Source organism: Jaculus jaculus, chromosome 1 (genome assembly GCF_020740685.1).
Source record: "Jaculus jaculus isolate mJacJac1 chromosome 1, mJacJac1.mat.Y.cur, whole genome shotgun sequence".
Classification (NCBI taxonomy): Eukaryota; Metazoa; Chordata; class Mammalia; order Rodentia; family Dipodidae; genus Jaculus; species Jaculus jaculus.
In genome coordinates, this window is record NC_059102.1 from 39992380 (window position 1) to 40006061 (window position 13682).

General features: G+C 41.1%; 1 protein-coding gene across 1 annotated transcript in view; it reads right to left on the reverse strand.

Moving 5' to 3' along the window:
* The window catches only part of Cc2d2b (coiled-coil and C2 domain containing 2B), a 101280-nt gene that overhangs the window by 13087 nt on the left and 74511 nt on the right, over positions 1 to 13682 (reverse strand). The window contains exons 26-30 of the mRNA XM_045148424.1: positions 12778 to 12876; positions 11340 to 11519; positions 10799 to 10996; positions 5557 to 5646; positions 561 to 674 (exon numbers count right to left, since the gene is read on the reverse strand). Coding sequence (XP_045004359.1) covers positions 561 to 674; positions 5557 to 5646; positions 10799 to 10996; positions 11340 to 11519; positions 12778 to 12876 — 681 coding nt within the window. The remainder of the gene's footprint in view (positions 1 to 560; positions 675 to 5556; positions 5647 to 10798; positions 10997 to 11339; positions 11520 to 12777; positions 12877 to 13682) is intronic.

Consider the following 13682-nt stretch of genomic DNA (forward strand, 5'->3'; position numbering starts at 1 on the left):
AATGAGAGAAAACATAAGGCAAGCCTTATTCCTTGTTGATACTTTGGCAAAATATTCATGTGACCTACAAACAGTCCAAGAGGAAGTTTCTTGGAAGTATACATTCAGAAGTGTATAAATTAAGTTGAAAAAGCTTCATGTAGGTAAACACGCATGTTGGATCCATTCTTATAAGAACACAGTCTGGAAAATGACCCCTTATGTATGCTTGTTTAAGATCTTAAAGTATAGTTATATAAACACTGAAGGATGGTGGTGGATGATAGCAGCCACAATCCTACTGTAACTCATGTTACATGACCCTTCCCTTCAAATTTCACATTTGCCACAAACAGGTGCTGTTTTAACAGGTAATTTAATATTTCCAGTCACCCCATAAAGTGGGGCCCTTTTAGTACTACTTTACAAAGGAGAAAAACAAAAGTTATTCATTATGTTGTAGAAATTCTGATGACCAGACATCCTTTTAAGTAATAATTGGTGACCTCTGACAAGCTTTAAGTCTTACATGCAGCTGAAATATGATTTCATTTTCTAATTTACAATATCCCAGCACTTACTTCTAATACTGAGGTTCCCAGAAGCACCAATGCCTTCTTTCCAAAGTACAGAAAGAAATTACAGAGAAGTATGGCGTGCTCTTCCTTATTTCCAACAGCCAACTCGATGCAGCACTATAAGAAAAACAACACGAATAATGAAAATGTGTTTAAAATATAAGAGGAGGAGAGGAAAGGGAAGAAAAGGCTAAGTAAAGCAAGCATCCCACACACTTAGAGTCCTTAACATCTTCAGTTCTGAAAACACTTATTTTATTAGCAGAAAGCTCTGGCTTTGCTTGGGTATAACAAGAGAATACTGATTTGGAACATGGGGCCACCTTTATAATGATACACTTAATATAGACATTATATATAGTGGTCAGATAATTTATATCATAAATGGAACATTTTTGTTTAGGACAAATATTGAACTGTCCTCAATAAGCAGGGAAATATGGACTGGTATTTTGAGGACACTTACCTGATAGGAATGTGTTGTATGGCGTTTTTCTTCTGAGTATAACATAAAGCTACTTGATGTAGAGAATGCTTTGGATCAGTAGCTATGGCAACTTTTAAGCAAAACAACATTGATACAATGTTTATAGTATGGTAATGAAACTATTGACTACTGCCTAGTAGATTGGTTCACCAAAACTGGTTTTGGTGTAATTGTCCTCTGGTTGTCTGTGCCCTATCTGAGGGAGAAGACGTGTGCTCGCGTCACACAAGGGAAAAGGCTTCTCATGACAGAGTCATGTAGTGTTGGGGGAAGTGATCTTTTCGGCCATGGGGCTACATTCTGTCCTGTGCAGTATAACTCAGAGAGGAAGAGATATGAGTTGGAGAGTGCTCGATCAGGAAGCAATAGAAACTTTTTAAAGTGAGAGAGCTGGCTAGCTGAGCTTGGTGTAAGAGATCCAGCACAGCATGCCCATAAGGCTGTACAGAGGAAAGAGGCAGCTTTGCGTCGTTTACAGTCTCTATGAGTACATTTTATTTGGTCCCTAGAATGTTATTTTTTTAAAATTGTGTGAAACTGGGTTTCTGGCTTCTATTGAAAAAATTCCAAAGGTTTACTAAATATATTGGCCTGAGTGTTTAATAGCAACCATCTGTTTCTGAAGGGTAACAGTGATTTACATGAGACACACTCTCTCTTGTTCAGCACAGTCCCAAAGAAGGCCAGGGAGTGGGAGAAGGGTAAGGAAGCCAGCTGGCTCTTGGCATTAACTAATGGCTGATAAGAATGAAAACACTTCAGTGTTTAACTACAGATAGGGCTATATCAGTATGATATAGTATGATATCAATGTGACATTGTGAGTGGAAGTCAGGGAAGATGGTAAGGGGGCATGTGTTGGTACAATCTTACCCTCCTCCCTGCTCCCCCTTCTGAAAGGACCTGCCTTGTTGTGGATGCTGGTTATCACTTTCTGAAAGAGGAGTGTGAACAAGAGAACATGGTAGTCTTTGATCAAGCCAAGGAAGTTCCCCTGACCAGATTTCAAACGAAAGGAGGAAGCCTTTAACCCCAGCACTTGGGAGGCAGAGGTAGGTGAATCCCCATGAATTCAAGGCCACCCTGAGACTACATAGTGAATTCCAGGTCAGCCTGGGCCAGAGTGAAACCCTATCTCAAAAAAACAAAACAAACAAACAAACACAAAGAAAGAAAGGAGGGAAAGATCATAGTGAGGTTAATTAGTTTTAGGTCACAAAGCTAGTGATTTATTGAACTAGGATTTGAACCCAGGTTTGAGTACAAACACTATATGTTAGGTGTTAGAAAATAACTCATCTTGAGTAATTGAATCAATATACTCATGGTCATGTTCCAGAAAAATCTGGTTCAAGTTAGGGAGAAATCCAAGCATCATTTGGAGAGGTGGAGAATTCACAACCTCAAATGTCTTCAGCCCTGAGTTACAAGTCCGTGCCTTTCACAGGCTGGCTGGCAGCTTGACATCACCTTGAGGTTTTTACAGTATTGGTGGGTTAAACTTCAAGGCTACGTGACTGTGGACTTGGGCAGGAACCTTCCTTTGACCTCAAGCAAGCTTGCAGAAATAGGGAGGGAGCACAGTTGTATGTTAGATAACACATTGTAAGCAGGACATAGCTGTCTAGAGAGGAAGCCATATGTGGCCTACAGAAGCAGAACAATAAGCTGTTAGCTTAAAGGGGAAGTTCCTTGGAGTGACTGCTCTAATTCAAACGTATCTATAGTTTATGGCTCCTTGTCCTGGTGACTCCAGTCTGCCTGTGCTGCCTGGAGCCCTGTCTTGTTATCTGTGGTTAACCCTACAGTTCCCAGGAACTGAGGAGTTCTTCAGTTTCCCTGGCTGTTGAACCTCTGTTTCCCGTGACTGCTCAGCACTTTAGGGAGAGGGTCTTAGAGAAGCTATTTTGAGTGAGAATCCCCTCTACAGCCATACTGTGGCCAAAGAGTTCCTCAGTGAGAAGGCATTAGCCAAGAGGAATCTCAAACATGTACTAATCTGAGTTATGTGCCCTGTTTGGGTGGAGAGATATCAGGGGTACTAGTATGCCAGAATGGTTCTACTTGCCTCCACTTCTTTCAACAAGATCATAATACCCTGTACCACATTTGATTCCACATTTGATTACAGTCTCAGAAGAGTCTAGACTGAAGAGCACCTTTCTGATTGCAACCAGCTTCAAATCATTGGATCCCTAATCTAAACCCTCAAGGAGTTAGCAAATTTCTCTGTTGAGGCTTTGAGGAATTCATTGTACTTCTGTTGACAGCCAAGAAGTCTGTCAGGGGGACTGTCCCCCTGCTATTTTTATAACCCCAAGGGAACTGGATACCTGGCTAGCTATCTTGGAAGGAAGAAGTTTGCTTCCTTCACATTTGCTAATACTTCTCCCTTCCCCCTCTCCTTGGACATAAACTTCCCTGGCCCAGTGCTGGGGGTGGGGGGTGCCTCACAGTTCCAGAGTCTCCACTGCTGAAACATAAGGTGTCCCTCTACAACGGGGCTCTCGCTAATAAAGTCTAATTCCTCTGCCATAGATATTCTTACTTGTTTCTGTCTTTTTCTTTTATTTATTTATTTGAGAGCGACAGACACAGAAAGACAGATAGAGGGAGAGAGAGAATGGGCGTGCCAGGGCTTCCAACCTCTGCAAACGAACTCCAGATGCGTGCGCCCCCTTGTGCATCTGGCTAACGTGGGACCTGGGGAACCGAGCCTCGAACCGGGGTCCTTAGGCTTCATAGGCAAGCACTTAACCGCTAAGCCATCTCTCCAGCCCGTTTCTGTCTTTTTCTAATGAACTCCACACTTAGGTCTCTTGATCTCCTTAGCAGGAGGTACAGAAGCCAACCTACTAGGTCAGCTATGTGTGTCCTGCCTCCATTTTAGTTAAAACCCAGCCTCTTAAGACATTGTAGATAGTCCCCCTTTAAGGCTCCTATGGTATTTGTATTATCCAGTTGGAAATATTTATTGGATACTTGCTAAATTCAAATATAGGGATGTATAAAAAAAAACAAGGAGAGTACAATAAGGATATGTATATATGGTTTGGGTATAAAGTCAATATAGAAGCAACTAAATAGAAAGTCTAAAGTAGAATGGAAGAAGTGCTACAATTAGCATTTCCAGATTTGAAAAAAAACCAAAAAGCATAGGATGTGTAGTTAAATTTAGATTTCAGATAAACAATAAGAATTTTTTCCCTCAAACTTTTTTTGGCATGGGTTGAATAGTGTAGTCTGTACGGAGGTAGTGGTGTGCAGATGCATGTGCCCCATGTGCAGAGGCCAGGAAGGACTATTGAATGTCCTCCACTGCTCTTCCACACAGTTTCCTAGAGGCTCTTACTGAGCCTGAAGCTGCTGTCATCAGTCAGAACAGCTGACTATCAAGACAGGAGTCTCCTGTCAACAGTCCCCACAGAACTAGAGTCACAGGCATATGGGGCCACGCCTGGCTTTTTACATGGGTGCTGGGGATTAAACTTAAGATCTCTTGTGGTTGCACAGCAAATGGTCTTACTGGTTGACCTATCCCCAGCTTCTAATTTTTAGTACGAGTAAATGAGTCCTAAATATTACATGGGCCATGTATTTGTCTTGTTTTATGTGGTGGGGTCTCACTTTTCTCCAGGCTGACTTGGAACTGAAGGGCTGCTCTGACCACAGCTGGGATTAAAGGCACGAGCCACCATGCCCAATTTGGTCATGTATTCTAATAGGCAACAGTCTGAAAGAACCTTCACTTAGTGCTAAGAAAGAGCAGTTCTAGGAGTTCTTCATTCTGAGGAGAAGAGACTGCGGAAGCTTCTGAGGCGAGGCAGTGCCTCTCAAAGTCTCTCTCGCCAGTTCTACAGAGATAAGCCACATTGCTCTCTGAAGACTGTCATAGTATTATACTCCTGAAATTCTCACAGCACTAAAATATTCATGAGCTAATATTCTGAATGTCGAAAATGTATTTTAAAAAATATATATATATTTGGTGTTTTGAGGTAGGGTCTCACTGTAGCCCAGGCTGACCTGGAATTCACTCTGTAGTCTCAGGGTGGCCTCAAACTCTCAGTGATCCTCCTACTTCTGCCTCCCAAGTACTGGAATTAAAGGCGTGTGCCACCATGCCTGGATTTTTAAAATATATTTTTATTTATTTATTTGACAGAGGGAAAGGGGGGGGGGAGAGAGAGAGAGAGAGAATATGGGCATGCCAGGGCCTCTAGCCGCTGCAAATGAACTCCAGATATATGCACCAACTTGTGCATCTGGCTTACGTGGGTCATGGGGAATCGAACCTGGGTTCTTTGGCTTTGCAAGCAAGTACCTTAACCACTAAGCCATCCCTGCAGCACAAAAATGTATTTTTGTCTTAGTTAAATTGTTATGGAGTTAAAAATTATATAACAGTAGTAAAATATATTTCACAAGGCAAAGCACTACTAGAGTACATAGTATTTTTAAAAGAAAAAGAACCTAGAAATAGTACACATTTTTAACAATAATATTTGTTACCTCTGATGTCATCCATATATCACAGCCATCATTTCCATCCAATGTTTCAGTCATAAAAGGAATCAAAGACACAAACCAAGCAATGAGATCCTAGAATCATATCAATGGGCATTTACTGAGTGCATTCTGTATGTGCATCACTGGGCACTATGCAGTATAAGCACAACCTCCTTTAGTAAATACTATAAACCCACAAAACCAACAGCTCTTATTCTAATTTTACAGATCAAGCTTAGGGGGTAAAATAACCTGCCCAGAGTCACACTGTGCAGAGTTTTTGGGGACTGAACCCGATTACCACAACTCCAGAGACTATGTGTTAGGCATTTTATTTTATTAAAGCAAGTTATTAAAATGTAAAATATTATAACTTTCAACATAAAATGTGTAGTTTAAAACTAAGAAATTTTAAAAGATGGTATTGCAATAGAGCAAAGATTTGATAAGCTTTTGACTCAAAAGCTTTCAGAATTTTTTTTTTTTTTGAGGTAGGGTCTAGCTCTAGCCCAGGCTGACCTGTAATTCACTATGTAGTCTCAGGGTGGCCTCAAACTCACAGCGATCCTCTTACCTCTGCCTCCCAAGTGCTGGACTAAAGGCATACGCCACCATACCTGGCTCAGAATTTTTTTTTAAAGCTTGTCTAAGCTGGTCATGGTGGTGTATGCCTTTAATCCCAGCTTTCAGGAGGCAAGGCCACCCTAAGAATTCCAAGTCAGGTCAGACTGGGCTAGAATGAGAGACCCTACCTCGAAAAACCAAAAAAAAAAAAAAAAAAAAGCTTGTCTAAGCTGCTGCAGAAAGACAGTGGTGCAGTCAGCTTTCTTTCTTTTATTTATTTATTTATTTGAGAGCAACAGACACAGAGAGAAAGACAGATAGAGGGAGAGAGAGAGAATGGGCGCACCAGGGCTTCCAGCCTCTGCAAACGAACTCCAGACGCGTGCACCCCCTTGTGCATCTGGCTAACATGGGACCTGGGGAACCAAGCCTCAAACCGGGGTCCTTAGGCTTCATAGGCAAGCGGTTAACTGCTAAGCCATCTCTCCAGCCTGCAGTCAGCTTTCTTAAACAATAGTACTGGAAGTCCTAGCCCAAGCAATAAGGCAGGAGAAGGAAATAAAAGGTATACAATTTGGAATGGAAGAAGTTAAGTTAGCTCTATTCGCTGATGACATGATTGTATATGTAAGAGACCCGAGAGACTCCATCCCAAAACTCCTGAAGGTGATTAACTCCTATAGCAAAGTAGTAGGATACAAAATCAATGCACAAAAATCGGTAGCATTTCTGTATGCAAATGACAAAGACACAGAAAAAGAAATAAAGGACATAGTCCCATTTTCAATAGCAACAAAAAAAATAAAATACCTTGGAATAACGTTAACTGAGGAACTAAAAGATCTATACAACGAAAATATAAAAACTCTCAAAAAAGAGATTGAGGAGGACTTGAAGAGATGGAAAGACCTCCCATGCTCCTGGATAGGCAGAATTAACATTGTGAAGATGACAATCCTACCAAAGGCAATATATAGATTTAACGCAATTCCAATTAAAATCCCTACAGTGTTCTTCATAGAGATAGAAAAAATGATTTCGAATTTCATATGGAAAGGCAGAAGGCCTCGCATATCCAAACATATCCTCAGCAAAAGAAATACCTCTGGTGGCATCACCATACCCGATATAAAGCTATATTACAAAGCGATCGTAATAAAAACAGCATGGTACTGGCATAAAAACAGGAGTATAGACCAGTGGAATAGACTTGAGGACCTGGATTTTGGGTCAAGCAACTATAGCTACTTGATATTCGACAAAGGCCCAAACAATATAGACTGGAAAAAAGATAGCATCTTCAACAAATGGTGCTGGACAAACTGGATAACCACATGCAGGAAACTAAAACTTGATCCACACATTTCACCATGCACTACACTCAAATCCAAATGGATCAAAGACCTCACCATAAGACCAGAAACTCGAAAAATACTGGAAGAAAATTTAGGAAGTACTTTCCATGATATAGGAATGGAAAAAGACTTCCTGAACAAAACCCCAGTGGCTCAAGTTCTTAAACAGTCACTCAACCATTGGGATCATATGAAGCTGAAGAGTTTCTTTACAGACGAGCATATAATAAGCAAAGCCAATAGAATACCCACAAAATGGGAGAAAATATTTGCAGGTTATCCAACTGATAGAGGCCTTATCTCTAGAATTTACAAAGAACTCAAAAGTCTAAACAATAAGAAGACAAATACCCCACTCACAAAATGGGGCACAGAGTTGAACAGGCAATTCACAGAGGAAGAGATACAAATGGCAAACACACACTTAAGAAAATGTTCATCATCCCTAATCATCAGAGAAATGCAAATTAAAACAACTATGAGATTCCACCTTACCCCAATAAGGATAGCCAACATCAAAAAGTCAAATGAAAATAAATGCTGGCGAGGATGTGGAGAAGCAGGGACACTCATTTGCTGTTGGTGGGAATGCAGGATGGTACAACCACTTTGGAAAGCAATATGGAGACTCCTGAAAAAGCTGACTATAGAAATACCAACAGACCCAGTTATACCCTTACTGGGCATCTACCCTAAAACCTTCAAACCAAAGGCGAGAGAGATTTGCTCAACCATGTTTGTAGCAGCTCAATTCGTAATAGCTAAAAGCTGGAATCAACCCAGATGTCCATCATTAGAAGAATGGATAACAAAGATGTGGTATATCTACACAATGGAATTCTTTACAGCAGTAAGAAAAAACGACATAAAGAAATTTGAGGAAAAATGGTTGAACCTGGAACAGATCATTCTCAGCGAACTTACCCAATCACAGAAAAAAAATCTACACATAGTCTCACTCATCTATAACACCTAACCTGAATCTACCCAAGATACCTTACATACCCAGCAAGCACCTCATGGACTAGACAATAGGATGGATGGGAGGGCGGGGAGGGCATCGAAGGGTGGAAAACAGCAATCCGGACCCAAACAGCAATGGTACCATAAAGTTCTACTTCCTAAAAGACAGACCAAATGGCTGAACCTTCACTAGACCCTTATAGGAAACACCTGAACCACAAGACACTGGAGAGGGTAGGATTAAGACTAACCTAAATCTCCTACATCTTCCCTCCCTCCCTCTCCCCCTCTCTCCTCTATCTCTCTCCTCTCTAACTCTTGTATATTAGTTATGTTCTTCCTCAATTTCTTAGTGGACACTGACCTGTAACCCCCACTTCCAGCTTGGGCCTACCATCCACAATGAGCTTTTGATCAGAGAAACCTACAATGTTTCACAAAACAATGACAGACTTCTGTCAGAGTACTTGATGACCCACCAAAGGCCAGTGGTAAGACCCTATTGCTGAAGACTCCATACGCAGCTGACACGTAAAATGGAATGACATGGCTGGAAGCCAGGAGAGAGTCAGTCCCCAGACAGTCAGCGTGTCTAGTGCCAGAAGGTGCTACATAGGCGACTGGGGGAAATGACCAAGATCTGTCCAAGCAACTCATTGTTTAACCTAATTAGCAACAAATAACCTGAGGTGATGCCCACACAAGTGCAATAGTGGTACACAGTCATGGTGAGGAACCAATCGCTCTTGATTTGGCTAACTGATCCACTCAGTGGTACTAGACCCATAGCTGAAGCTGGGAAACAAGTCAGAACCATACCCAAACACAAGCCCACTCTACAATAGCAAGCTACCATCAATCACGGGGTATAAGAGGGCCTACACCTATCAAACTGTCTATCAAAAAAGTAAGTGTTATCTCAATTTTCTGGGTGCTAACTTACTCTCCGTTGGAGAGTCTGCTTCTCTTTTTCAGATAGATGCAGATCCTAAGGAGAGAGCTGCCCCAGCATACCTCAAAAGGGGCCCAACTGAAACTAAGGACAATTGGCGAAACAAGCAAGGGTAATGTTTTCCTGTGAACCGGATACCAGCACAAAGGGGAAGGAGACCAACACAGAGAAAAATCAACTCCTACCAAATCAGAGAGCCAGAGCCTCAGAGGCCCCCAACACCTCAGCACTGAAGCAGACCAAAAATGAACCCAACATGGCTCAGGGAAATTTTGTGGAAGAGGGGGCGGAAAGAATGTCAGAGTCACATGTTGGGTCATGATTTGCAGAGACATTTATCATACCAATAACTGGGGGCTAACTCCACAATGCACGACCCATTTACATCAACAAGGAGGGTCCAATGGGAGGGGGTAGATCACAGATGAGCCTAAACAATGGTACCAAACTGCCTGTATTTACTGAAAAGAAAACTAATAAATTAAATTTAAAAAAATAGATGTAGATTTCTGGCCCCCGTCCCTCCCAATGCTCTCAACCAGAATTCAAGGGTAAGAGTGGAGAAAGAACTACAAACACACAATAAGTTAGCACAGAAAGTTCACTAACATTTTAATTCATGTCAATAGCTACCTCCTATGCACTATTGTGACCTTTTACACTGGTGGTATCCTGCTATTAATACATGCGATGTTTGACAAGCAAAGAAGCTAGAATTTATTTTTATTTTTATTTTTTTATTTTTTTATTTATTTATTTTTTTTTGGTTTTTCAAGGTAGGGTCTCACTCTGGTCCAGGCTGACCTGGAATTCACTATGTAGTCTCAGGGTGGCCTTGAACTCATGGCGATCCTCCTACCTCTGCCTCCCGAGTGCTGGGATTAAAGGCGTGCGCCACCACACCCGGCTATTTTTTTTTTTTTTAAAGATAGGCTTTGAAATAAATCAGAGAGCAAAGTTATTGCCTGGAATACTGGGTAATAGGACCCATTTGGTAGGAAGAAACCCATAGTAAAAAAGCAGAGAGTTGAGCTGGGCGTGGTGGTGCATACCTTTAATCCCAGCACTTGGGAGGCAGAGGTAGGAGGATCGCTGTGATTTTGAGGCCTCCCTGAGACCACATAGTGAATTCCAGGTAAGCCTGGGCTAGAGAGAGAGCCTACCTCAAAAAAACCAAAACCAACCAACCAAACAAACAAAAAAGCAGAGAATTACAAAAGGCAACCTAAATCAAGGCTTTTGATTTTAGCTTAAAGAGCCCAGCTAAGCGATCTTTAGAGATCAAAAATAGTAGAAATATTCTAAGGAGATCCATTTTTCTAGATTGACCTGAAATCAACAAAACATACACATAATTCTTTGTACATGTCCTTTAATCTCAATGAAATTATTAAAAACAATTGCAACTTACAAGTGCTGCCTTAGAGTCATTAAGAAATATATCCAGAAATTGTTGAGGTGGATTTAATGCCTTGATATATCGTGTTACTACGACTGGTATCCCATCAGCATTAAAAACAGTAGTTACAATTCTTCGGTTGGGAAACATTGCCTTGCAACTCTTTTTAAAAGTCTTTGCTCTCTGCAAAATATCTATTTGATCTGAAAACTAAAATCACATTTAAAATATATCAACATTGCACCATATCTTCTCCATAGGAAAGAACAAATATTTATTTTTTCTAGCTGTGAAATTTATAACTAGTTTTTAACATAGTCTGTTTTTGATTATTTGTTTTAAAGTTAGCATAAAACTTACTTTGAGTCTGGGGATAACACACAGGTTAAAGGTGTTTGCTTGTAAAGTCTGCTGAACTGGGTGTGATTCCTTAGCCCCCATGTAAAGCCAGACACAAAAAGTGGCACATGTGTCTGGTGTTCCTTTGTAGTGGCAAGAGACACACACATACACATACACACATATACACACACAAATAATTTTAAGAACCTACCTCGTCTAGTTTTGGACCACAGGAGATATATGATATCTGAGGTTCAATTGTAGCAAAAATATTTAAGAAGGTACATTCTTTTAAATTCTGACCATTGTAATCTTTAGGAGATATGTAAGTCTTACTCCATGTATACCCAAGCAAAACTGGTGGAATATTTACTTGAAATGTCCCACTAATCTGAAAGAATGCATCAATATAATAAGTTATGTATAACAAAAATCAACAGTCAAATATACTATAGCATAGATCAGCCTTCTCCATAAGAGAGAGGGATGGGTTAGCGGTTAAGGTGTTTGCCTGGAAAGCCAGAGGACCCAGCTTCCATTCCCCAGGACCTATGTAAGCCAGATGCACAAAGTGGCACATGCATTTGGAATTCACTTGCAGTGGCTGGAGGCCCTGGCATGCCCATTCTCTTTGTTTCTTGCCACATGTCTCTTGTAAAGAGAGCAAAATGTTCTATTTCTCTACATTCCTTTATACCTAGCCTTGAGAAATGTAGAAGTCAGGAGGCTCTGTTGATGGCAGACAAGCAGGAGGCTCTGCTAATAGCAGGTAAACAAGAAGCTCTTCTGGGATGAATAGAACGTCCTGGGACCTGCATTGTTGAGCAAACTCCTTAAGATAAGCGGGCCTCCTGGTCACAGGCCTACCTCACACTCCCCAGGTGGCGCTTCCTGTAACTGACCAACAGATCTGTTTACAAGTTCCTTTTTTATTTTTATGGCTGTAACTGTCACATGTTAATTGTGATTTAGGGTTTAATTAATTCCCATCTTGTACTTTTTCTAACATCATGTGGTTATTTCCAATAAAAGCTGACAGTCTGGACATTTCAGGGCTTCACTCAGAATCTGGAGTGGAGATCTGGTATACCACACTTTTTTTTTCTTTCTTTTTTACCCAATAAAGCTTTGCCTCACATTCCATGAGTCAATGGTCTTACTTAAGTGACACCAGACCCCATAACATCTTGGGGGCTTGCCTTGGATCCACATTTCAAGACCTCCCTCCCTGACTCTGGGGCAACTGTACTGGAAAAAGACTCCCTAGTCTCGGCTGGAGAACCATATCTTCATCTGTCTGCATGTTCCTGGTGTTGAAGTTGGTAGCAAGCCATTGATGGGGAATTTTGTCTAGGACTACTGGTCTCCACCTTTCTTGGATAAGAAACTTCAGGAGGTACTTTTTTCAGTCTTCTTTTGGTTTTCCTTTTTTTCTGGTTTTCTAGTTCTGCATGCATTTTCTGGGTCCAAGAGGAAGCTGGACACAGCATTAAGTCCCCTGGATGAGACATCAAGGGGCAGCCCTTGACCCTCCCTGGCTCTGTTCAGAGATTTCAAATGGAGGTCTGTTTCTGGTTCAGTTTTGGTTTGGCAATACATCTGTTTCTGGTTAACTAGTAAATAACCAGTAAGGAGCTATTTTCTATTACCTCAGATTGTTGTAGAAGAGTAGAGAAAGGGAAGATGATGGAACCAAGCCAATTCTTTCTTATATATGAGTGAGCACTACAGCTCTTGAGACAATGATCCTATTAAAACAAATTAAAAGTAAATTTATAAAATATCTTCCATTAACTTATTTTACATGATGATGAATATATCCAAAAACATATAGGTAACTATAAAAGTCATTTTTTTTTAGGTTGGAGAGGTTGCACAGGAGTAAAGGCAGTTTCCTATAAAGCCTAAGAATCTGGGTTCTATTCCCCAGTACCACATAAAGCCAGATGCACAAGGTAGCGCATGTGTCTGGAGTTCATATGTAGTGGCTAGAGGCCCTGGTGTGCTTATTCTGTATCTATCTGCCTCTTTCTCTCTTAAATAAATAAATAAATAAATATTAAAAAAATAATTTTCTGTGGTATTGGGGATTGGATAGAAGATCTTTTTTTTTTAATTTTTTTTTTAAATTTATTTGACAGCGACAGACACAGAGAGAAAGACAGAGGAAGAGAGAGAATGGGCGCGCCAGGGCTTCCAGCCTCTGCAAACGAACTCCAGACACGTGCGCCCCCTTGTGCATCTGGCTAACGTGGGACCTGGGGAACCGAGCCTCGAACCAGGGTCCTTAGGCTTCACAGTCAAGTGCTTAATCGCTAAGCCATCTCTCCAGCCCAAGATCTTCTTTTTTTAAAATTATTTATTTATTTATTTATTTGAGAGAACATAGAGACATAGAGAGAAAGACAGATAGAGGGAGAGAGAGAATGGGCGCGCCAGGGCTTCCAGCCTCTGCAAACGAACTCCAGACACGTGCGCCCCCCTGTGCATCTGGCTAATGTGGGACCTGGGGAAGCGAGCCTCGAACTGGGGTCCTTAGGCTTCACAGGCAAGC